This window comes from Salvia miltiorrhiza, chromosome 3, assembly GCF_028751815.1.
Source record: "Salvia miltiorrhiza cultivar Shanhuang (shh) chromosome 3, IMPLAD_Smil_shh, whole genome shotgun sequence".
NCBI lineage: Eukaryota > Viridiplantae > Streptophyta > Magnoliopsida > Lamiales > Lamiaceae > Salvia > Salvia miltiorrhiza.
The window spans coordinates 59,674,074-59,698,544 of NC_080389.1; the positions used below are offsets into that span (position 1 = coordinate 59,674,074).

General features: G+C 39.1%; 5 protein-coding genes and 1 pseudogene across 8 annotated transcripts; 3 read left to right on the plus strand and 3 right to left on the minus strand.

Annotated features, from left to right (window-relative positions):
- The first annotated feature begins 1,051 nt into the window (after positions 1–1,051).
- LOC131014906 (protein decapping 5-like) lies at positions 1,052–6,206 on the plus strand (annotated as a pseudogene).
- A 129-nt stretch (positions 6,207–6,335) lies between these two features.
- LOC131014939 (protein MODIFYING WALL LIGNIN-1-like) lies at positions 6,336–7,666 on the minus strand. The gene is made up of 3 exons (XM_057943121.1): positions 7,331–7,666; positions 7,082–7,272; positions 6,336–6,827 (listed from the first exon to the last, which is right to left on the minus strand). Exons 1-3 carry the CDS (start codon positions 7,625–7,627, stop codon positions 6,584–6,586), a joined length of 732 nt encoding a protein of 243 aa, XP_057799104.1. The 5' UTR covers positions 7,628–7,666; the 3' UTR covers positions 6,336–6,583.
- A 1,062-nt stretch (positions 7,667–8,728) lies between these two features.
- LOC131014888 (long-chain-alcohol oxidase FAO4A) lies at positions 8,729–11,755 on the minus strand. Its single transcript, XM_057943032.1, is given in 8 exon segments — positions 8,729–9,229; positions 9,232–10,516; positions 10,518–10,584; positions 10,586–10,662; positions 11,059–11,121; positions 11,123–11,209; positions 11,211–11,330; positions 11,414–11,755. Coding segments are annotated over 8 exon segments (2,202 nt in total). The 5' UTR covers positions 11,588–11,755; the 3' UTR covers positions 8,729–8,900.
- A 1,016-nt stretch (positions 11,756–12,771) lies between these two features.
- LOC131019078 (uncharacterized) lies at positions 12,772–15,024 on the minus strand. The gene is made up of 6 exons (XM_057947760.1): positions 14,929–15,024; positions 14,781–14,882; positions 14,634–14,711; positions 13,814–13,895; positions 13,234–13,376; positions 12,772–13,142 (listed from the first exon to the last, which is right to left on the minus strand). Exons 1-6 carry the CDS (start codon positions 15,022–15,024, stop codon positions 12,939–12,941), a joined length of 705 nt encoding a protein of 234 aa, XP_057803743.1. The 3' UTR covers positions 12,772–12,938.
- Positions 15,025–18,146: 3,122 nt separating this feature from the next.
- Positions 18,147–23,827, plus strand: LOC131014910 (pentatricopeptide repeat-containing protein At1g77360, mitochondrial-like). 4 transcript variants are annotated; one of them, XM_057943065.1, is made up of 5 exons: positions 18,147–18,825; positions 19,611–21,967; positions 22,200–22,273; positions 22,637–22,703; positions 23,081–23,827. In XM_057943065.1, the coding sequence occupies exons 1-2, from the start codon at positions 18,371–18,373 to the stop codon at positions 20,584–20,586; spliced, it is 1,431 nt and encodes a 476-aa protein (XP_057799048.1). In that variant the 5' UTR covers positions 18,147–18,370; the 3' UTR covers positions 20,587–21,967; positions 22,200–22,273; positions 22,637–22,703; positions 23,081–23,827. The 4 variants fall into 4 exon arrangements, with proteins under 4 accessions (XP_057799048.1, XP_057799049.1, XP_057799051.1 ...); XM_057943066.1 differs by having other exon boundaries at positions 22,215–22,273; XM_057943068.1 differs by having other exon boundaries at positions 22,226–22,273.
- LOC131019079 (uncharacterized) lies at positions 22,987–23,580 on the plus strand. The gene has a single exon (XM_057947761.1). It carries the CDS (start codon positions 22,987–22,989, stop codon positions 23,578–23,580), a length of 594 nt encoding a protein of 197 aa, XP_057803744.1.
- Positions 23,828–24,471: the final 644 nt, after the last annotated feature.

Here is a 24,471-nt window from a genome sequence, read left to right on the forward strand (position 1 = left end):
CTCAAACGACGCTTTGATGGACCGGAGGCGGCTGAAATCTGTAAATTTGCAGGCCGCCGCAAATCTGTAAAACAAGGGGGAAATCCCAGATTTGGGGCCGGCGGCGAGGTGGAAGAGGATCTGGGGGGGTTTGGTGTTTGTTGTTGCGTGGTGTGTGTGGGTGGGAGAACATCTATTTAGGGAACCATGGCGAATTTCTTCCCCAATTTCCACTATCTCTCTTTCCCCAAAAACTGATGTTGACATGAATGCAGAGAGCTTGCTGGCTTCCGCCTCCATCAACATCGGCTTTGCTATCCTCATTCTCCATCCTCCAGAAGCAATTTCGTCTCCCTCCACCCCCGCCTCACCGTCCGCCGCCTCCTCCCCTCACTCGCCTGGATCCGTTCACCCTCTCCATCACCGAGGACGAGATCCTCGACACTTGCGGCCTCGAGATCCAGAGAAGCGGGGTTTGGCGGAGGAAGGTGAGGCAGCGGGAGGTGGCAGCGTCGATGAGGAATGGGTGGTGGAGGTGGTAGTTGAGTGGAGGTGGAAGAGAGGAAGCAGCGGTTGAACGGCGTAGCTGCTCCTCGCCGGAGGAGTAGCTGCTCCTCGCTGGAGGAGCAGGGAGGCAATTTTTTTATAGCAAAATTCTTCAAATTATCAAAACGACGTCGTTTTGCCCACGTGGCTTGCCAGCGTGTAAAAAAGTCACGCAATATGCCATGTAATGTCCACGTAATCACCGGTCAAACTTATTCCTCGCCGGAAATCTCGCCATGTGCAATTTGCAGCAAAATTAAAAGCTGATGTATTCTGAGGCTATTTTTGAAGGTCATGTGCAATTTGCAAAATTCGTGAAAGTTCGTGTATTTTTCGACTATTAACCCTATTTTTTTTTATCAAAATTCGTGCCAAAAGCCTCTATATAAATTTCCAGGGGACGGAGGGAATAGCTCGTAGAATCTTGAAAGGCGGGTAAAGTGTGAATTAGCAAAACTACAGGGAGTGAAATGAAATTATAAATTTGCAAATAGGTTGAGCACAAACTTTCCCCCTTAAATTCTGTAACCATCGAATTACTGCATATTGCCGAAAATCCGATTCCCGTTTTCACACACACACACACTACAAAGAGCGCCCTAAACAAATCATCAAATCACAATAATCATTTCTACCTGCCTTGAAAAAATTTCGTATCCATTTCCCAAAGGATTTCATTTCGTTTTCGTGCTCATCGATGGCGAAAGAACCTTCCAGTCACGGCAACATTGCGACGTCGCCGCCCTCTCCGTCGTCGGCTGGAGATTCGTTCATCGGAAGCTACATAAGCGTTATGTCGAAATCGGAGATTCGTTACGAGGGCTGTCCTTTACTTCCTAAATCCTCAGGACTCTACCTTCGGCCTCAAAGACGGTGATTTCCGCCGTCGTTTCCCCATTTCTGGCCGTTTCCGTCTGCCATAGGATATTTTACATTTCCAGTTCCGTTTATTTATGAATTTTTGCCGCCGTTGCTTCCCCGCGTCGATTTCTTGGGATTATTATTTCTTTTTTTTCTATATGTGCTCATGCGCATCAATGTTCTTCATGTTTAGAAACATCAAATATTTCTATAGTGGAGCCGCTGGAGCGCGTTATTAGAGTAGAAATTTAGCGTTTAGTGATTTTTCATACTAAGTTGGTGCTGTTTTGATTAGAACGGAAAGGAATGCTGCATAAACTCAGCCATTCAACTGATATTTATTATGCATGTTTGTGCGGCTTTCTCTTCCTGTGAAGGTTGTGACGTCTGAGCTGTTGATTGTTGCCAATTGCATTGGTTGCTTACAGACTACAGTGTCACTCTTCTCTTCTGCACAAACTTTGTCATATTTGATAAGAATGACTTAAAGGTTGCTAGAGGACTTAAGGAGAACGGATTATCGTATATCTGAGTTTGCACACCCTTTTTTTGTGGGAAGTGCTCTGGGATGAAAGAAACTGTGAATTTATATTATATTTAGTTGTTGATCTCATATCAGAAGTATAATTTTGTTTGCTTTTACCTCATCAACTGTGGATCGTCGAACTCTAAATTTGTCCTTGATGCCGGCTGCTAGTGAATTTGGAATGACTTTGTATCTTTTCTGCTATTCAAATAAATAAACAAGTTGATTGATTGATTGCAGTTAGATCATTTGGCACGGAGGGGAGAAGGAATGATGGGCAAGAAGTTCCGCCAAGCGACAAAGTCTTTGAATACATTCTGTTTCGTGGGAGTGACATTAAAGTAAGTATGGATGACTGTCTTAGAATGCTTTGGAAATGCTTAGTTGTGATTTTTCATTTGGTATTAGTTTCAAGCATGATTGTCTATAGGTTGTGGGTTCACGAGCAGATAATATGTTGCACAAGCTCATGATTTCTTTCAATAAAGCCATCATGGATTCTGTACATTTTATGTTGAGGTTACTCGGTTGACCCATATGATTATAATTATAACGTGAGCTGTCTTCCTTTCCTTTTTGCTCTCATGCTTCGGTTTCTCTCTCTTGTGCTACGTTATTTCACACTGGGTAATTGATGTTGCATGTTGCCGTGCATATCAGAATAATTGGTCAAGTGCTAAATGTAATAACTTTAGAAATAATCTTGTTGATTTTCTGCATAGCTATAATTGTTATCATGTGAGAATCTATTTGATAGTTTGTTTAGGTGCTTGCATGGTAAATTTGAGAAAAATCCAGCATCAAAATTACTCTATAAGATAGTTCTTACTTCTTAATTCTTATGATTGAGGATCTAGCGAACTATAAATTATTTGAGCACTATGAATGTGGTATATCGTACTACTATTCTATCATGATTTTGTCGGCTCCTTGTATAGTCTTGTCAAGATCAGATTTTACTGTAGCAGCATCGTGGTTGAGCCACTAATATACATCTATATTTATTATTGTACAGTTGTACTCACTAAATATAATGACATGAGAGATGGGTATCTCACCTTTGTCTGAATGAAGTTTTAGATGTGATCCTATCCAGTACTCTAGTTGTTTGGGGCCTTCTCTAGGTATAGTGAAATAAACTTTGCATGTTCTACACTTATATTATAATTAAAGGCAAATGCTGCCTTCCCCTCTGGGATAAATATTCTTAACCAGTACATACTTGTTGCTTTAAGAAACCCCCTCATTAAGTGTTTGAAAGTGGTTTTTTGGTTATTTGATGATTAGGAAGACTTTCACCAGCCCTGTAGTCCAGTTTTATACTATCTGGATCACAACTGATAAAATTGTTTTTAGCAATTTCCAGCTATAAAAGGAGTACTGTTCAACCTTCCCTGTCTTGGATTTCTTTGCTAAAGATTTGTTAACTTTGTAACTATGGATTTTTATTCATTTTTCTTTGAAGTCACACCAGTGCTGGAAAGGTGGTATTTGTTGCAAAAGTCTGTCCAGGCTTTAGTAATAAAATATTTTCTGGTTCTCTCAGAACTGTTCATGAATGCTTTTGAACTCATGCATATTCTCTGTGTTTCATTGCAGGATTTAAAAGTTATAACTAACCCACCAGTTCAAAAGCAGGAGAAACTACATAATGATCCTGCAATTATAGAGGTAGTTACTAGTTAGTGTTATGCTTGTTTACTGTTGCTGCATTTTGTTAATTGGATGCTTTGGTTGGATATTCTGTTGACCTAATCTTCTATACTGCAGTCAAACTATCATATTCCGCCATCTAGTTCATCACATTCGGTCTCAGCTGTCCCTGGGTATTCGACAGAATCCAAGTTGTACAGCGAACCAACTGGATTAAATGCGAGATCCTATTCAAACATTTTACCTTCCAATCCTTCCGGGAGTCAGATGGGGTGGGGTTCTTCTCAGCCGACACATAGTGGTTCGTCTTCTTATGACATACCAACACAATGGCAGGGATATTGCGTAGCACCGGGAAGCACTAATATTTCTCAACAACGTTCCTTGTCATCAACTCCCATGATGTATCCCTTACAGAATCAAACATCTACAACCATGGCGGTGACGAATATATCAGATATTGTTCCTTCTGGGTATCAACTTGCAACATCCAGTTGCTCAAATTTGTCACCAAATCCTACTTCTGAGCAACTGCCTCCGTCCATGCCGTTTGTTAATTCACTTTCTTCGAAGCAATCTCAGCCCTTATATACTTCCACATTAACAAATTCAAAGGGGTTGACCCAGCCTTTTCCATTAGCCTACCAGAACGCAGGTAGCACTGAAGTTCAAGCTGTTAACAAAGTTGTTCCTGATCCTGCATCATCCCTTCCTGCTCAATTCTTACCATATTCAGCATCTTCTGTTACGGGTCAAATATCAAACTCCTCTCTTGGAGCTCCAAACCTATCACAGCGCCGACTATCTGAATATTCCCTGTCAAACAATTTGTATGCTGAACAGAAGGATTCAACTGGCATTAGTTCAAATTGTATAAATTTCTTGTCATCAGCCCCAGCAGTTCAACCGCCTCTTTTGCCACTGCCACCAGCTTCGCAAAAGGTCAGCTATTTGGTTTGTTTTATTTCTTTTAATACATTATACTTCTCTAATATATTGGTTTATGTACTCCGTAATAAATTTTAAACTTGGCTTCTTCATTATTTTGGCGTTGACTTTGTATGTGGCTTTTGGTATATAATTCCTTTTCAGGGAAGATATTTCAATTCAATCTTTGGGTAAGAATAAAAAAATTTAGAATTCTTTAAACATATTTTCAACTTTCATGAAGTGACCTTTTCAAATTGTGAAGCTAAGAGATCTAAAAAGGGTAACTTTATAATTTGAAGTTGGAAGGTTTTAATATTCATTACCAACACATCTGACCTGGCAATCCATATCCCAAATTTCAGTTATTTACGTTAAATACATAATGGTAGGCACAAATTCAAATCCCACAAAATTTTGCAATCCTAAATGTAAAATGCAAATAGCAGTTTCTTGAGGGTATTTTAAGCTGAATATTGTTTGTTTGTCATATCTTTTTTATTTGCCTATGGCCTAGGTGAAGATCATAAGTTCTGGCTTCTCACAAAATTCTCTTGAATATTTGCAGTTGCAATCCCCTCTCCAGTTTACTGAAGAATTTGATTTTGAAGCAATGAATGAGAAGTTCAAGAAAGATGAAGTATGGGGTTATCTTGGGAAAGCAAACCAAAGAGAGATTATAGATGGGATGCAAAGTGCAACTAGTAGCCAAGAATTTGGGGATGATAAACTTGACTTGATAGCTAAGAGTGATCCCAAGGTATATTTTAGAATTTTGCTGACTGCTGCGGTGATTGATTATATCTGTTTCTGTCATAATTTTTTTTTGTCTTCATGTAGCCTGCATACAACAAGGATGATTTCTTCGATACAATTTCTTGTAATTCTCTCGGCCGGGGAAATAGGGATGGGCAGAATCGATTATCTGAGAGAGTTAAGTTAGACTCGGAGGTTAGTATATACTACTCCTACTATTTTAGAGGCCTTACTATACATGGATATGAAAATTTCCTGGCAAATTCTTACATTTCTGCGTTCTCTATTCTACAGACATTTGGCTATTTTCAAAGAAGAAATCAGTATGGTTATAGTGGGCAGAGAGCTGGATATGGTCAGCATCGTGGCCCATACAATTGGGGAAGAGGATATAACTATGGTTATAGAGGTCAAGGTCGTTACATGTAGAGATGACAGAGGACATTTCATGATTCGAAGCATGAAGTTGCTGGTGAAACTTGAAAATGGGATCTTCTTTCAGTTCTTCAATAAACCTGATGCTCTACACCAGCCGTGAAGTATACTGAGATTAGTTAGCATGAGACTATTAGCTTATTTTGGCACCTATAGCTTAAACATGGCAGGGTCATATGATTTTTTGGCTCTTGAACCTGCCAGCTCCTCAAATTACTAGTTTCTAAGTACTTGGCTTTTAATGATGTGTACTTACAACTAAGCTTTAGGCGTCAATTAGGAAAAGAAAAAATGAGAAACAGAAGTTGCATACTTAGTTAACATGATCTTGTTATTCTCTCCGTTGATATTGAGTTCTTAGATAACAGTTATGTGCTAGCTTCCTTGAGTTCTTTACATTCACAGAATTGGCTCGTTGCTTGTTGTATCTAACAAGAAGTGCTTTTATATCCTGAAAACCAAGTACTCTCCTCTGCAGAAATTATACTTTGAAATGTTATCTTGTTTGGGGTTTTTTCCCTTATGTTGCTATTGTCAATGCAGAATGAGGATTGCCATGAGGTTGAAGATCGACTCTTTCATTGATTGATTGTCTTTCATCTCTAATTCACATCTTTGACTTTTTTAGCTGGCTGTTTATTGTGCACTTGCAGATTGATTGTCTTTCATCTCTAATTCACATCTTTGACTTTTTTAGCTGGCTGTTTATTGTGCACTTGCAAAGTTGCACGTACCTCCTACTATTACAAGTATATATATATATAAATATACCAATTTGGTTTTTGTCTATGTGTATGACATATATCTCTATGCTGCACTTTACCTTGCTTGAGAAGGATTATTGTGAGCAAAAGTATATCAGCCGTTGGTTATGTTAGGTATTGCTCTTGTTTAATCTTGTCATTTATCAACTTTTGCATGAACTAAGGACCCTTGTGTTTCTTCAGCTTTGTCTCGCCTTACAGCTACGATTCCGGAGCCAAGGGTTGAGCCCAGAGCCACCAAGGTAAGTATGGCTGAACCAACGTAGACTCCATCCTTAACTAGGTAGCACTCTCCATCTAACCATCCTTCTCCAAAAGCTTGATTCTGGTTCATGCTACTTGCTGCACTTAATAGAATCACTGCAACTCCGAAGCCAATCCTGCGGCACCATTCAATAATTTAACACTACTTCATTAAAACCGCCTTATATCTACATTGCTAGATTTTACACCATAGAGAACTCAAAAGTAGAATTCATGCATATGTTGATTAGCTGTCTGCTTTAGAAATAATACAGCAAGTGCTTGTTATTGGGCTTATTTGAAAAGTAGCAAGGTGGTATGAAGTCAGTCACGATTTGATTAGATATTTAATGGGGCTTGCTTGAATTTTACAGAGGGATAGAAGTCTAACCAGGATAAAAGGAGCAAACTGCGTGTCACTATGAACTTGCCTCTCTTTTCCCTTGGTCTGAATTTTCTGTAGATGAATAAACTCCCGGCGACTTGAGTGATACTAAGACAGATTACGGCTGCGATTCCTAGTTCGAAAGACGAACTTCTGGGCAAGTAACACAGCTTTCCATCCAATATGAGATCATCTTTCTGAAAAGAAGAGAATCTCAGAATGGAGAGGAGAAAATAGGGATATTGTTAGCACTACCTTAGTTTTCTTGAGTTCTGCAGCGAGGCACAAGGCGAAGGAGACGACGGCGATGGAGGAGAAGCTGTATCGGTTTAGTGCTTGCATATACATGGGGTTTGGGATTTGGGTAGAGGAGGAGGGGGAAGATTTGATATGGAGGGGAGGAGGCTTGGAGTTTACTCGAAGGGAAGATAGAGTTTGAAATGCGTTGCTTTCTTTTGTTGGTGGAAAGTGGCATGCTTTATTCTTTGATTGAGAATAGACGCTTCGATAATGGTAGTGTGCAGTGGTGGTCAACACTACTAGCACTTGCATAATGGATGCCTCAATTAATGTGAATTGGAATTGTGGGTTTGTCTATCCCTAGAGGAGTTGAATTTTCAAATATTATTGCTTGCGTAACGATTTGAATAATGAATTAGGGAAACAAGTTTATGGGGCTGGCGAATATTATTACGAGTGTGTATAGTTATAGGTGTCCTAATAAGTTATTCCTGCTTCATTGAGCTGGTTAGGGCCTATTAATATATTCATCTTCACATGACTTGAATAAATAATACTACTACATGATAATTTAAATAGAGGCACAAACAAGACCACTTAAATCGTTAGAGATTATTGGATCACCAATAATCTTAAATTAATTAATACTTGATTGATTAAACAACTTATGCAGACGGCTGCACCAAAGCTTTTGCGATTTGAATACCACCTAATACTTACTAGTTTCCAAACATGAAGGCAAATTACAATTAACTACAAAACGATATAAATAATGCTTCATCTGTTCTGCGAAGCCTGAGCAATACTCTTTTTTGGATTGTCCCATGAAACTTGAGCATATATGACAAAAAAAAATCTCTTTATTCACCAATGTAGTGTTATTGAAAGAAACATAGTATTTTCTCATTTCAATCCTTAACCCACCCCATTTATCACAAAGACCAAAACAATGATCATTATTATTCATGGCCCCACGCACCGACGAGATTTGAAATTTGATTTTCTACACCTTCATGGCTAGAGCTTCAAGTACTGACTGCGCAGTGAATACTCTCTCCGTCCCACGAATCTTGACACGTATTTCTTTTTGGATCGTTTCACGAATCTTGACACATTTTCAAATAAGGTAATAATTATTATATTCTCTTTCCTACTTTATCACTTTTATATTGTATTACCTACACACTTAAAACACTAATCTACAACTCCTTAATTTCCGTGCCAAAACCAAACGTGTCAAGATTAAAAAAAAAAAAAAACTATTTGAATATTTTGTATGTGCATTGCATATAATACCACATGACTTGAATAAATGCTACCACTACATGATAGTTTAAATAGAGGCACAGACAAGACCTAATTAAATCATAGTTAGAGTTAAATAAATCCTGATTAGGATTATTGGATCATGAATAATCTCAAATTACATAAAAATCAATTCAACAACTTATGCAGATGGCTACACAAAAGCTTTTGCGATTTGAATACCACCTAATACTTACTAGTTTCCAAACATGAGGCGCACAGGGCCAAGAGGCAAATTACAATCAACTACAAAACCACATAAATAGTAATAAACTTGAATCTACACGTTGACGTTCATGTTCATGGCCAGAGCTTCAAGCATCGATTGCGCGGTGCAGTAAGCAATAGCCTGAACCGTCACCATCGGATTCACGCCCAGCGCAGTCGGAAACACGCTGGAATCCGCAATGTAGAGCCCCGCCACCTCCCACGTCTCCCCCGTGGGCCCCACAGCCGACTCGCTCGGGTCCACCCCCATCCTGCAGCTCCCCATCTGATGCGCCGAGCATATGGGGCTCGCCAGCTTCCTCAACGGCCTCGCGCTCTCCTCCTTCACGAACCTCTCCACCTCCTCCGCGCTCGCCCCCTTCACCTTCATCACCTTCCCTGCGTGTGCTGCGTCCCCACCTCCTCCGCCCCCGCCGCCGCCAGAATCCTCAGCACCCTCTCCAGCCCCCTGCTCAAGTTCTCCTCATCACAACCCTCCATTTTGTAACTGATCCGATCCGGACTCGTCACAGCTCCCGATCCTCTATCCCTTGCCAGTGCGAATATGTGAACCGTTCTCGAGAACTTGAGCAGCCTCGTTTTAATGTCTCCGCCCGAGCGCCACGGCGTCACGGCGGAGAACATCCCCGGGTGCAGGGCCGGGGTCTGGATGATCGTCCCGTACCCCGACCCCGACCCCTCGTGATCGGCGACGACCCTCGTCATCGCCGTCATGATGGGCCCCTCGTAGCTCCTCTTGGCGGCCTCCGGCCACGCGCCGTCGGGGAAGTGGCCCCACCCCATCACCACCGGGTGGAGGTGCAGGTTCCTCCCGATGCTCGCGTTCCGGAGGCCGCTCCTCCTCAGGAGCGGCGGCGTGCAGATCGCCCCGCACGCCACCACGGTCGCCCGCGCCTCCGCGAAGGCCGTCTCCCTCGCCCCCCCTCCGTCGCCGTTGCGGAACGCGAACGCCACCCCGGAGGCGCGTCTCGCGCCGTTCCGGCGCGTGACCACGACCTCCGTGGCCTCGCACCCGGGGAGGAGTTTCCCGTTGCCCGACTCGACCAAGTCCGCGAGCCACGTCTCCGTCACGCCCTTCTTCTTGCCGTCTTTGCAGCCGAGGCAGCACGAGCCGCAGTAGTGATCGGGCGGCGCGTTTCGCGGGATGGTCTCGACGTCGTAGCCCAAGTTCTCACACCCTCTTCTCAACACCATGTTGTTGAGCCCTTCCTCCTCAAATTCGGATTGAACTCCCATCCTCTCACACACCACATCCAATGCGTTGTCATACATTTTGCTACCAAAAAGCTCTAGTCCATAGTTTTCACTCCAATCTTTTCTAACATGCGGTGGAGTCCGGATGGCGGCCGACCAGTTTATGGTGGTGCCGCCACCCACGGTGGAGCCTGCGAGTATGATAACGTCCATGTTCTCGGTAGCCAACGCCCCGTGGCCGAGGTACATTTCATCCATGGCTTCTCCCTCGAGAAGTGAGAGCTCGTTTCTCGGCACATAGCTTCCCTTTTCTAGCACAAGCACCTTGTATCCGGCTTTGGCGAGGACTCCGGCCACAACCCCGCCTCCCGCGCCAGAGCCAACTACGACCACATCGCACTTGATAACGAGCGATGGGGTCGTGGTCGTGCTCTTGGGAGGCGGTACAGACACCGGGAAGCCCGATTTTTGCAGGGCACGAATCGGCTGCATCCTTGTCACGGCCTAACTCGATGACACCACGGCAGTAAGGGCTCGAGCTTCGACCTCTCCTCGTGTTTGAAATCCGGCCTGCAGTAGCCTATTGCTTTCCAAGAAATGTTCTCTCCCTTCTCATTCACCTATCATCTCAACCAAAAACAGAGCTTAATTAACCAAATGAGGGTTTAAAGTCGAAGAATTTAAGTCCCAAATCCTCATAATCTGAGGACCACCCAGTCACGCACAACAGAAATAATCACATTAAATAGGAAACATTGAATGCTTCAACTACCAACCAACCAACCAACCAACCAACTAGGTATTGATTCATTAAAGAGTGAAGAAACATTTGTGATCGGACAATGCTGATCAGTGATCATCATGCGAACTGAAATGGGAGGGTCCGAAAATCACAAGGCAGACACAGATGTATAAGCTGTCATCTCATACCCAAAATAAATAGAGTTGAGTGATAAATCTTCCCACCTACTATACCACAGCTAATTACACTTCCAAATCAAGAAAGGGGAATTTACCTGAGAGAAGTATAGGAGGAGGGTGAAGGTTTTGGCGGCGGTGTATAAGAGTCTCAAGAGGAAACAAGTGGCTCTGAGACCATGAGAGCAGAATGTGTCGCCTGTTTTGAGATGGGAGCTGTGAGAACCTCTGGAAATATGGGAAATGGGGGAGATAAACTTTGCCTCCCACATAATATGAAGGTGCCTATCCATGTTGACAGCAGCCACAGTGCAATCTTGCTCAGATAAATCTTGGGGTGTTTGATCTTTACTCCCATCAGCACAGCCAGCTGCACAAATCAATTATCAAACACAGAAGGTGGCAGAGTTTAGAGGGTTTGAAGAAATGTGTGTGTGTGTGTGTTTAGCTTACATTTTGGGGAGTTCCAGCCATGGAAGCTGAATGCTTGAAAGAATTGAGAGACTGAAGCATCGCTGGTGATCATCACGAGAGAGAGAGATGGAGGGTAAGGAAGGTGTCGCATAAAGCAGTCAAGGCCTCCATTTGGCCAGCTGAAAATGGACATTCCTCTACACGCTTTGCCATTATTCTTTCTCTCCTTTGTTTCTTCACACACAGTGAGAGGGAGAGGGAGAGCAGCCCCTACCTATATATATTTGGTTGCTTACTAAGTTGAAGAATTGCAGTGCATCTGCTTTTAGTCACTTATTACTGATGAGTGATGAATGAATTAATTGTATGGGAGTAATGAGTGGGGTGCAGCGGTTGGGTGACGTGTTGGAAAGTTGAGCCTTTGTCCGTACATTTGTAGACTACCAACCATCTCAGTCTAGGGGGATCCCAAGCTGATAACGTAAAAGTAGATTTCTGGCATTCGGTTTTCGGTTATTGTTTGCTAAAAATTAAATTATATTTATATTTAATTATTTTAAAAATTGAATTAAATTAAACTAATCGAAACTCTTAAAATTAAAATTGAAATAATCTGAATAATAGAAAAAAACTGAAAAAAAGAAAAACTAAATTGTACTCATTTAATATTAAAGTGATATATCAATATGTGTATAAGGTTAAGTTCAACAGAGAATTATCTTTTTATTCATCATGAACAAATCTATATATTTTACGAACAGATCAACATAAGTAAATAACAGACGTATTTAGTAAAAATAGATAAAAAAAACTAGCCACCAGCAGGATTTGAACCAGGGGCAAATTGTTGTTCATGCGGTACATTGATTTATTCATCAAAATTATAGATCTGTTCGTTTTTGTTTCACGATTTCTCTATTCTCTAAATATTTATCATTATCTGTTGAACCCTTCTATATATATATATATATATATATATATATATATGTATGTATTAATATAATTCAATTTTTTTATTTGGTTCAGCTTTTACATAATCAAATCGAACCGAAAAATTAAATTCTTTTGAAAAATAAAATCGAACCAAATCGAAAAATTGAAAAAATAAGCTATATTTTAATAGTATTTCAGTTTGAATCGGTTGGATTATTCGATTTTGATTATTTTGTTCACCACTAGGTATAAGTAGAGCACGCCTAACATTTTACTTAATATCACGAATTTTTTTTTGATAAATATATTATACTATAATTATGTTTAACTAAACATATAAACGAAATACAATAAAAGTATATGTGATATCGGATCAATATGATCAACTTTTTTTAAAAGTGGAATTATAGGTGCATACATATTATTATAATCCAAATTCATAGTACAATTTCCTGCTTCCTTGATTTGAACTCAAAACTCATACTTCCATTGCCCATCTATGATAGATACATCATACATATAGATGATGAGATGAATCAAAGACAAATTTAGCATGAATTACTCTACATCAACTTGGATAAATACACAACTATAATTGCACAGGATTCAAGCACTAAGCTATTATGAAAATTCAGTGGTTTAGCTTTGACAGCAAGAAGAGGCAACCAGAGCAGAGGAGTACTGATGCAGAGAAACAAAGAAGATCAAGAGGTGATTGTATCACTGCTCTCTTACTCTTGTCAAAGAAACCAATCAGAAGAAGCATCACTATAACATGCCCCAGTTTCGTTTTCAGCTCGTTTACCGTCTTTATCTCCAGCCACCGCGGCCGTTCCTGATTCATATCAATACAAATAACAAATCTTGACATATTTGATGACTTAGTATACATGTCAAATTTGATCTGCTAAGGGGAAAAAAAAAACCTTGAGAGTGAACAAGCCAAACAAGTTTGATCTGTAGGTGGTGCTTCCATCTGGGCTGGATTTCGCTTTGTCAAGATTGCTGATGAACAGCTCGTACAGCCCCATCCCGAACACCAACATCACAGTTCCGAGAAGGTAGACATCTACGTCGATTTTTAAAGTTTTTGGAGATCAGCTAAGATGCTGTAGTGTACACATTTTACATACTTATATTGCTCCAGAGAGATCGTAACTAGTGAGAACACGCGTTAAAACAAGTTTTTCACCTAAGTAATGTGCTCTAAGTAGTACAGTTTTCTGGGAATAATTGAGGCTCAATGAGATCATGCATTCAATATTGCAGAATTGGTTGTTCTCTATAAGCTACTAAACTAAAGATTGGAGCATAGGTCCTGTGTTTCACAGATTAGTTCAAATTATGCAATTTCCAGATCCAAGATCAAAGACATATCATGCACAACTTACATTGTGCACAATCAAACTCAAAGTTGCCATCTTCATTGAAACAAGATGCCAATAATTGCATAATGGATTCAAAAAGGAAAGCGAAAACAACAATGTATATAGGTATAGTATGTACCAGTAGCCTCAACAAGGGACGAGATCACTCTCCCTCGGTCCAATAGATAGCCTTGAAATGACGATATAACATAAACACAACCCTGTATTCAACAAAATCTGTTATCAATCAACTGTAGAGATGTTATATGGCATTCGACAGGCATTGACTTTTGGAAGGTACTGCTCAAGTCTTGAATTTAGCCTTTGACTGGAATTAATTCCATTTGATACTACTACACTAGTTCTTGACTTCTTGCTGAAAGAATGCAGTGAAGAAACTAGACCGAGCTCGACTGCATCTTTTCACCATTCATGAATCAAAACTCCGGAGTTTTTACTTTTCACCATGTATGAGCAATATACTCAATGCCAACTCAAGTTAATTGCTCCTTCACCACTAAAAGAGCCTCACATTCTTGAAAGAGGGCTGCTGAAGCCATAGTTACTCCATCCATTTTTTCAAGTTAATGCTCCACATAGCTTTATAACATGGCCCGTGTTTACTTTGTGCAACATGATTGAGTATTTAGACGATCAAATAAGCTCAAAATCAATCAATCAGAGCAAGTGATGGATTAGCCTATATCATTTCTATCTATCTATCTATCTATCTATCTATCTATCTATCTGTCTGTCTGTCTTATCACCTAAAGTAAACGCGAATAAACTACACTCCCAAATCTTCACAGAGATTGCCATTAAGTATTCAACACTCGGAAGCATAAACGAGCTACAAGTTAAGAGCAAATATCATCCAATCCATACATAATAACAAACAACTAGGTGTAATGATTGAATAAATATAGTACAAAATAATGTCGTGATTGAAAAAGGCTCACCTTGATAAAACAAAGAAAAGATCCAACGAGCGATCCCCAAACCGCGAGAATTGCGAAGAAGCGGCATCCATAGATAACCTGCAAGATAGCAGCAGCTACAGCAATTGAATAAAAACCCCCAACAAAAATCATCAATAATCTCATCACCTTCTCTATATTCTCTTCTAATACATCCAACTTGTCTCCCTCTCGATTTTGCGAAACCCCCGCAGAAGTATAATCCGACGCAACCTGTGCGAACCGAGTTAGCTACTAGACGGTGGCGGTCGCGCGCCGATCTCGTCGGCGCAAAAACAGGGGATTTGTGACAGAACTGAAAAGCGACGTCGTTCCATTTGATATTCGGAGTTAGCGGCGTGGGGATTCTGGCTAAGGTTTTGGCGGGATTCATGAATATACTGAAAATCAAAGAGGTGAGCAACGACCAAGAACTGAAGAGGTGAGTGGAATTTGGAAAAATGATTGCTACTGCTGCTGCTGCAGACGAGTTTCCGAGATTTTTTCGTATTGATCCTAAACCACGTATATATAGAGAGAGAGAGGAAGAGAGAGAATGTTGAGATGATTACCTGTCTGCATTCTAACCGTTTTAAGGGTGTGTATCAGCTAATCGACATCCAACAGAAAATGACAGTTATTTGCAACTACTTCTTCAATTATTCTTTTTCTAATACTAAAAATTATCGATAGCAACGCAAATCGAGCCACTTGTATAAAATACTACTCTCTCATTTCTATTACAAATATCCCATTAGGCTGCATTCGATTACTCAGATTATATTGATATGATATTACTAAAAAATACGTGGGCTTAAAATTATTTAAAATAATTTTATCATAGAGAAAAAAGGTCAAGACTCATATGTCATGATTAATCTTATGTGGCATTGTCCCGAGATTAAGTCACAGGCCGAGTCCATCTAACTAAACACTATATCATAATATATCATAAAATTAAATTTATTTAATCCATCAAAATGAACACCACCTATATGACTCGGACAATTTTCAGAATTTGTGTTCTTTTGACTTGTATTAGCAAGAATTTCAATTGATGCTTGTTAAAAATTGCAAATAAATAATGTTCCTATCAAGTTTTGTTTTAATTACAATACAAGATTTCTTGTTGGTCAATCTTTATAGATTAATTGTCTAAGGTTAAAACATATATCTCTAATGGCACTTGAATGTTGATTTAACATAAAAAAATTATAGTTCAATAAATTAAGGTTAAACGATCAAATAAACAACCTGATACGCTTCAATGACGTCTTCATCTTCGATTCTTGCACTTGTCTTGTCGATAATATAGAGATAGCCTTTACATATTGATTGTCTAAGACTCCTCCATCAAAGCAAGGCTTAAAACAATCCTTTCACGTTTGCAACATGGAAAAATTATGAAATAATTGAGGTGAATGTTAGCTATGTGAAAATACACTTCTAATTCGCACTAATGAGAGAGTCATCTTGCAATTTTGATAAAATCTTATGTTGTGGTCATTATGCACCATTTCCCACATCTGAAATCTTTCGTTAATCGCTATAATCCACTATTTAAAATATCTAGTCAGTCAACTGTGGAATGTTGATTGAAAACTGTGCTCCCTTAAAATAGGAACTATTGTCCCATTATATTGAACCATGATTAAACAATCTTTTCACTTATTAAAAATATGACTAGCAATATTATGCATGATGATAGTTAAGGTAAGTGCATGATTTAGTTGCCTCAATGAATCAATCCTGATAGAATGAAATCAGCCCTAAATAAAGCTATAATTAAAAAGCTAGCAAAATCAGCCCTGAAAATGAGGCAACTAAATCAACCTTGAAGAAAAATAAAGTGAGTCCTGAAGACATATATGAAATGAAACCCGACAACCCTAGATAAAAAATAATTAGTATTGAAAGACAAAAAATACATATAATTCGAGGTACATCATTTAGACGAAGCAATACTTTTCCTTTACTAATAAGTTTTTACTAGAAAGATTTTAATGAGTCTTGGGATAAGAGATATTTCTAATGGGCCTCTTGATTTAGGTTCAACTTGTAGGTTAAAATTTAGTCTTTATGCTATAAAAGATTTTATGTAAAAATTTCATAAATTTCATAAATTATGTAAAAATTTTCTATCTTCTCTTCCAATATTAATGCTCTTGAATTCAAACTCTTTCGATTTGCCGGTCACTATTTTATTGAGATTAAAACTCGACTAAGCAAAAGTGCTCTTCGAACTCAAACTCTTTCGATTTTTTTATCACTATTTTGTTGAGATTATAACTCGACTAAGCAAAAAGTGTATATACACGTGTAAAATTAGTTTCAATAATAATATAGTAATTTCGTATTTTGTATAATATATAATTTATTACTCTTTCCGTCCGGTGAAGCTTGAGCAATTTTTTTCGGCACAAATTTTAAGAAATTAATATTTTGTGTGTTAAGTGTGGTAGGCGAAAAGGTAAATAAAGGAAAAAAAATGTCATATAAGAAAAGTGCTCAAACTTCGCGGGACAGAGTGAGTATTTATGTTTGGTGATTTGGGAATCATAATTGATGAGGAGAGAAATATACATCATATTTATAACACCATTTTATAAGAGAATAATCGAATTATATTCACTTCCAAATTTATCATCATAAAGCTATTTGAATAATAGAGGATAACTAATGTTATCCATCTTCTAGCAAGGGAAAAAATGCCCACGCTGACTATCTTCTAGCAAAGGAAAAAAAAATGCCCACGCTGGTTATCTTCTAGCAAGGGAAAAAATGCTCATGGTGAACATACTCCAGGGGAAAACGCCTATGCTAGCTAAATCTACAGTGTTGGGAAAAAAGCTCCGCGCTAGCTCACTTCTAGCAATGGAAAAAGTTCATAATAGCCAATTCTAGCAAAGGAAAAATCCGTGTTGGTCGACATTAGTGAAGGAGAAGGTCCACGCCGTCTGACCGTTTGTAGGAAGATGAAGACCCAATGTGGAAGTCCGGAAGCCGGATCGCACCAACTCTAGATTGCAAGCAAAGATAACGACACCCGACCAAAAACTGACTAATCAGTTTTATTTAGTGCTCCTGAAGAAAGTGGTTAGTTAGAGGTCATGCAGTAGTACGTGAATGTTTGTAAAATTAATGTTATACCATTTGTATTTGTAGTATAAATAACGCATTGTACTCATTTTTGAGAGATTAGATAATATATAATTTTTACTTGGAGAGAAAGATTTCACAATGTGTTCTTATTTTCTTGCGCTTTAAATTCTTCTTCATCTCCGATTTATTTCCGATCATACATACTCAGGTCAACACTCTATTTTCCCTTGATATTTATAAATTTGTTAGATGATAATTCATCAATAATTAAACGATACTTTAGATAACAAAAATTGTGCATATTCATATTTATTGTACCTTTTGTTTTAGTTAATAAATTGCTAAATTACGATATTCTCTCTACGTAATTATAATATAAAAATAAAACAAAATTTTCCCTACTTCTTTTAAGCCAAAATTTTCCCTTACTAATTTCATAAAATTATTTCACTCTCTCAATTCTCACTTCTCAAAAATTGAAAAAAGAAAAAAAAAAGGAAGAATCAACATTTTCTGACTACCACTCTAACGGCTGCGCCGCCACTCACCGCCGGCCGTCGCACCCACACTTCGCACGAAACCGATGATCTTGAGCGGCAAAGAAGAGTGAATTAACAATTAGGAAAAAAGAGACCTAAATGGCGGCAGAAATACCGAGCTCGCACACTTCGATTCCTCCAACCCGCTTCCCCACCCACCACGGCGCCGCCGACGTCCATCCCCAAGCCCGAATCCTCTGCGATATCGTCGCCACGGCGCCGGCGCACGAGGTCGAGGCTCGTCTCGCCTCCAGTCTAATCGAGCCCGAGCCCGAATTCATTCAACAAGTCCTCAAGCACTCGTACAACTCCCCTTCCGCCGCCGCCAAGTTTTTCCGGTGGTCCGGGCTGGAGCGCAGTCACACTCCATACTCGTGGAATCTCATGGTGGATATGCTGGGGAAGAACAAGCTCTTCGATCCTATGTGGGATGCCATTCGGTCTATGAAGCAAGAGGGCTTGCTTTCGCTGACGACGTTCGTTTCAGTTTTTGAGAATTATTGCATTGCAGGGAGGATTGATGATGCTGTTATGACTTTCGGTGTCTTGGAGAGGTAAGGCAGTGCCAGTTCTGTTGTATTGCGGTGAATTTGAATTTGTGTGATTAGGGATTATGATGTTTGTGAATTTGTTTGGTTCTAATTGGTCGTGGAAGGAGAAATAGAGTTTTGAACTTGTGTTTGTTTTGATCCAATTGAAAGCAAATACATGAATATGAGATGGACATACTCTTCTGAGAGACCAAAAAAGCAGTTCATAATTTTGAAAAGATTCTCAATTTCATAATTACGATAGTAATATTCGAGATTTTGAAGATTCCTTATCTAAAGGATCAAGGATATAGGGTTATACTGAATGTAAAGGAGAGAACTTGGTACTTCTGCGCGGTTATCAGGTATGGCTTTTCTTACCTATGTTCTTGTAGGAGGAACATCAGTGGTTTTCTATTTAGACTGAAGATCAAGTAATGTAGAAATGGAACTACGAAGAGTCTTTAAATGGAGAATGAAATTCTTCTTTAAATATCTCTCAGGAATGATAGTGTTAGTTGAATAATATATGAACTTGTGTTTTATTCGCTTGTAAAATCATTAAAGTTTTTCATTTGATATTTGAGTCGTGTGAATTGTTTCTGATGTGTCGACTTTCTGTCAATGCAACTGCTATATTCAAACTTATTTAGCCAGTTAACACTTGAATAATTTCTTCAAGTGTTACTGCCATACCATCCTCTTTGTTCCGCGAACTAGTGGAAAACTGATTTTGCCTCTGAAAAATCTCCACATTTAACTGTAATCATCAGTGTACGTTTTGAGCATTTAAGTGAATAAGTTTACAGGTACGGGATCCAACCAGATACCGTCGCAGTAAATTCTTTACTGAGTGCCATATGTAGAGAAGATAACCGAATTGGAAAAGCACTTGAGTTCTTTGAGAGAGTAAAAGGTAAGATACCTCCAGATGCTGACTCATATGCGATTTTGTTGGAAGGGTGTGAGAAGGAAGGGAATGTAGCCAAGGCAAAAGTTACTTTTGGAGAGATGGTTATCCGTGTTGGTTGGAGCCCAGAATATATGTATGCTTACGATGCACTTCTAAATACTCTTGTTCGCGGAGCACAGGGTGACGAGGCAATTAAGTTCTTGCAAGTGATGAAGGGGAAGAATTGCTTGCCAGGTTTGAGATTCTTCTCTAATGCACTTGATATATTTGTGAAGCAGAATGATTCTGCTCATGCTATATTGCTGTGGGACATCATGGTTGGAAGTGGGCTGATACCTGATTTGATGATGTACAATGTCATAATCAGTTTGCTTACCAGCAACAATGACATTGACAACGCCTTTCGTTTACTTGATGAAATGGCGTTCCATGGCGCTTTTCCTAATTCTTTGACATATAATATGATTTTTGGATGTTTGATCAAGAATGGAAAGGTACGTGAAGTGGGAAAGTTCTTTATCGAGATGATCAAGAATGAGTGGGATCCAACCCCTGCAAATTTTGCTGCTGCCATCAAGATGTTGTTTGATGGTGATGATCCTGAGATGGCAATTGAGCTTTGGAAATATATGGCTAAAAACAACATCTCGCCCCGTGATGATAGTGGCAATGCCGTGCTTCTTGGTTTATGCAACCTGGGAAGGTTATCGGAATTAAGAAGGTTTGTAGAGAAGATGATTGATGAAAGAATTATAATCTCTGAGTCTACGATGACAAAAGTGAAGAATGCTTTCTACAAGGAGGGAAAATGTGCACGTGAAATCTATGACACTATCTCAAGGAAGTGGAAATCTTCCTGTCTCCAAGCTTGAAGATTTTAGGCAACTTTCTGTGTGGTTCATAGTAGTTATGGTATGCAGTTAATTTAAAACTCCGAGCATCTTGTGATTTAACCCCCCAGATGCTTTGCCTTACTAATTTTTAGTTATCTCTTTCCTAGTGGAAATATATGACCACTAACTCAAGGAAGTGAATATCTTCCCGTCTCCAAGCTTGACTGTAAAATGCAGTAGGCGATTTTCTATGTGGTTCATAGTAGTTGTGCTATTGTCTATTGATAATTGAAAATCTCTGAGCATCTCATGCTCTGGCCTCTAGATGTTAAATACATGTCTTTTCCTTCTTCATTTTAGTTTCTCCTTCCTAGTAAAACTCTCTATTTTATTGAAAAATAGTGAAAAACATAATATTTTCATGATTTTTCTACTCTTGTCACATGTTCTGTAGGGTGGATAATTTTCCCCGGACAGTATGAATTTTTTTTCCGGGCAGCCCCATTTTCCTGCATTTTCACTCCAATTCATGATGAATATTATCATGGGTTATTGATGTGATAATATTTTCCTATATCATCCGCCCTAGAGAACATGGGGTAAAAAAGGTGGGGGCCACTAAAATGTGATAAATTTTTTCCATATTTTCTCTTTTTTTGAGGCATTTTTTTCCATATTTTCTTAACCCTCATTTTCATATGATGAATTTGCAGCCAAAGAGAACACACCCTTAAACATATACATATCCAGTTTATAGTATTTTCTTCATTATATTAGTAACAGATTCGCTGCGGTTTGGATGAAAGCAATGTTGTCCTCTGCCTCTTTGTTGGATTTGGTTAAACTGGTATTGGGATCTGATCAATTTATGGTGTATTTCCCACAAATCTACGATTTTATACATTCCTTATGCCTTGCCAATGGGTAGATATTTACTTTTAGAGTGCAAAGTAACTGAAAGAAACAGTTTTTCCACCTCTGTCTTTTTGTCATCTAGCTAATACTTGTATTAGTCCATTTCCTGCTGACTTATGATGAATATATGATCGTTAGCTTTTGAATTTTCGTCTTCTTTGTTCGAATCAAGCCCTTTAAACCTACCATCAGAGATTAGTACCACCTTCAGCTGTCAATCTTCTTCATGTATTTTGGCCAATACAACCCACCATTCTCGATGGATATGGCGCTGCCTCTTCTTTTCATAGTGAAGACCAAATTGCAGCTAGTGAATATATTAAAGCTCTGGCATAAGGTGTTCAATGGTTTCTTGCACACACGAACAGATTTTGCTGCCCCTAAATGTTAGGATGCTTGATATTTAACTATCAGTTCAGTAAGAGTGTACTTCCAGTCCTGCTGTAGAGATGAATTGCCGTATGATGGATCTCACTGAAGACCGTGATCTTAGAAGTCCATATCTGTAAGTTGATTACTCGTATTGTATGAAATCAGTATACTGCATTCTTATTTCTTACACACAGGAAATTTCATTGTCCTTGTGTAATACCGTAAATCCTCTTTATAATTGGGCAGCTAGAATCTTCGCTGATGGTGTGAGATTCTAGATGTGGTTCTCACCGCACAGTCTGGTGTTTTGTGGCTCACATACTTCTTTCTTGATTTTGTTTTTGTCAATTCCATCTGTTACCAAGTCTGAAATTCAACAGTTGGGCTGAAGGTTAACTGCTGGAGATCGAGCAACGGAGTTATTTAGCTCCACTCACATGTAAGTGCTACTCTCTCTTTTCGTATTTATTCTCCTCCGTTTCCAGTATGCATGCAATAACAAATACTTATCTTTCTTTCTGTTTTCTCTTGCATTAGACTGTCCTTTTTTGTTTTGCTTTGGAGGTTTAAGGGCACATTAGTGTCAAATTACTTTTGATTTCGCCTACATTAGTGTCAAATTACTTTGAAGATTCATGGTGTCTGTTCCCTTCACCCTCTGTGGCCCCTACTCCCAATCTCTGATCTTCCAGTTTTGGCTTCTGCAAATTAGTCGATCCCCATCTCGCGTTCTTTGTTTTTGGGACGAGACACGGCTCTTGATGTTCTAAATCTCACCAACTTGACTAGTTTTTCTGTGTAGATCAACTTGAGGATTCTTGCGGCAAAAGGTCTGTGAGAAACTTGAGGTTAGAGTCATGAAAATGAAGGTACAAAAGTTGTACATTACGCATTCTAGGTTAAAGTTGTACCAAGTAAGCCAGCATAAGTTAGAATATTACAAGAAGATGGCTTTATGCCTAGGAAAGGTAGATACCAAAACCTTCCCCACCCATCAGAGCTAAGAACCCATCAACAATCCCACTCTCTCTTTCTCTCTCTCCCTCCATATCTTCCTTACAAGAAACACCTAAATATTAGGACTTCTCTTCCTAATGCCCTCTCTCTCAAACCACCACCACCACCACCACCGCCGCCACCTCCACCGCCCCAATGCCAAAGCGGTTGGGTCCCCACCACAAAACCCACCCCCTGATCTGGTGCGTCTCCATCATCTGCGCCATACTAACAGTGTTGGTGATTATAGGTGGCATCGTGATCTTCATCGGGTACATGACACTCAGGCCGAGGGTGCCCCAAGTGAGCGTCATAAGAGCCCAAATGGACACCATATACTTCGACGAGGCCAGCTTGATGATGGTGCAAGCGACCATCGTGATCAAAGCAGAGAACGACAACACAAAGGCTCACGCGAGGTTCTACAACATGCTCTACACCCTCAGCTTCCGCAACCAGAAAATAGCCTACTTGACGACCGATCCCTTCGACGTCAGACCCAACCAGTCTCTGGAGCTCAACTTTGTCGCCCAGTCCCAGTCCATACCTCTGAATTCAGAAGAAGCTGAAGCCGTCAACTTGTCGTTGGACCGGAAAGTGGTCGATCTCAATCTCCGAGGGTCGACGAGAACGCGATGGAAGGTGTGGCTCATTGGCGCTGTTAACGAGTTGCATATGGAGTGCCAGCTCCATTTGCCGGTTAATCAAACCACCATATATCCACCAGCTTGTACTTCCAGGTCTAAATAATTTTTTTAAAAAAAGGTCCTCTTTTTTCTTTTCATTTTTTATGGTGGACTTTAAAATCAGGATCGTCTTTCTTAATCTCAGGTTTTTTGTTAATAATATAATAATGCATTATTTATTCTTAGAACTATAATTTTGATGTGCTACTTTTTACATGCCAGGATATGTAAAAGTTGGAAATTAGTTTCTTTAAAGGAACTGATTCTTTTCCTTTGTGTCAAGATAATTATGGATAGTTAAGTTTATATAATGTCTTGAATGTTGCGCTATTTCACTGTTTTTTTTTTAAGTTTTTATAATGTTTATTTGTCTAAATTCTTTTACTATAATTTTTTATAAATTATTTTTAAAGTTAATTCAGTGATGTCCAAAAAATCTTAAATAATATGGCGTGTAATTTAATAGTAATAAAGAATCTAATTTTTGATTTTTTGAGATTCTTTATATAACTGTTGGTTTCTCTGAAGCTAGTATTTTTTTTGGAATACATTTAAAAAAAAATTATATTTGCATTAGTTCATCCCAACAATCGGAATCTTTAAAATATGAAGACAGTACCTACAAATATATCGATCTACATAGTAAAATTGAAAGTATGCGAATTTTATAATTAGGAGATGCTTTTAGAAAATTACAAATATATCAATCTACAATCATAAAGAGCTTTCTAGAATATTATACTACTATTGTTTTTTGCATGTGAAGTAGGAGTGCAATTAGAGTTATCCACAATTATCAACATTTTTTTAAAAAAAAGGATGAATTAATAATGGTTCTCCATTTTCTCCCTTGGTGACTCGAACCCAATAAGTTGGAGGGGAGGCGTCTTACTGAGTTGCGCTTTGTTGTCCCATAATTATCAAAAATCGTGCTTCCTAAGTTTAGATAGGTTGA

What these genes read in the sequence shown, in the direction of transcription:
- LOC131019078 (XM_057947760.1), bottom strand. Translation starts at nt 15,024, where the DNA reads ATGAATCCCGCCAAAACCTTAGCCAGAATCCCCACGCCGCTAACTCCG. An exon ending in AGTTCTGTCACAAATCCCCT is followed by an intron (nt 14,883 to 14,928) that starts GTTTTTGCGCCG and finishes ACCGTCTAGTAG; the next exon opens with CTAACTCGGTTCGCACAGGT. An exon ending in GTCCCTTGTTGAGGCTACTG is followed by an intron (nt 13,377 to 13,813) that starts GTACATACTATA and finishes AAATCGACGTAG; the next exon opens with ATGTCTACCTTCTCGGAACT.
- LOC131014939 (XM_057943121.1), bottom strand. Translation starts at nt 7,627, where the DNA reads ATGCAAGTGCTAGTAGTGTTGACCACCACTGCACACTACCATTATCGA. An exon ending in CAGAACTCAAGAAAACTAAG is followed by an intron (nt 7,273 to 7,330) that starts GTAGTGCTAACA and finishes TCTTCTTTTCAG; the next exon opens with AAAGATGATCTCATATTGGA. An exon ending in AGTTTGCTCCTTTTATCCTG is followed by an intron (nt 6,828 to 7,081) that starts GTTAGACTTCTA and finishes ATGGTGCCGCAG; the next exon opens with GATTGGCTTCGGAGTTGCAG.
- LOC131014910 (XM_057943064.1), top strand. Translation starts at nt 18,371, where the DNA reads ATGGCGGCAGAAATACCGAGCTCGCACACTTCGATTCCTCCAACCCGC. An exon ending in ACTTTCGGTGTCTTGGAGAG is followed by an intron (nt 18,826 to 19,610) that starts GTAAGGCAGTGC and finishes ATAAGTTTACAG; the next exon opens with GTACGGGATCCAACCAGATA.
- LOC131019079 (XM_057947761.1), top strand. Translation starts at nt 22,987, where the DNA reads ATGCCAAAGCGGTTGGGTCCCCACCACAAAACCCACCCCCTGATCTGG.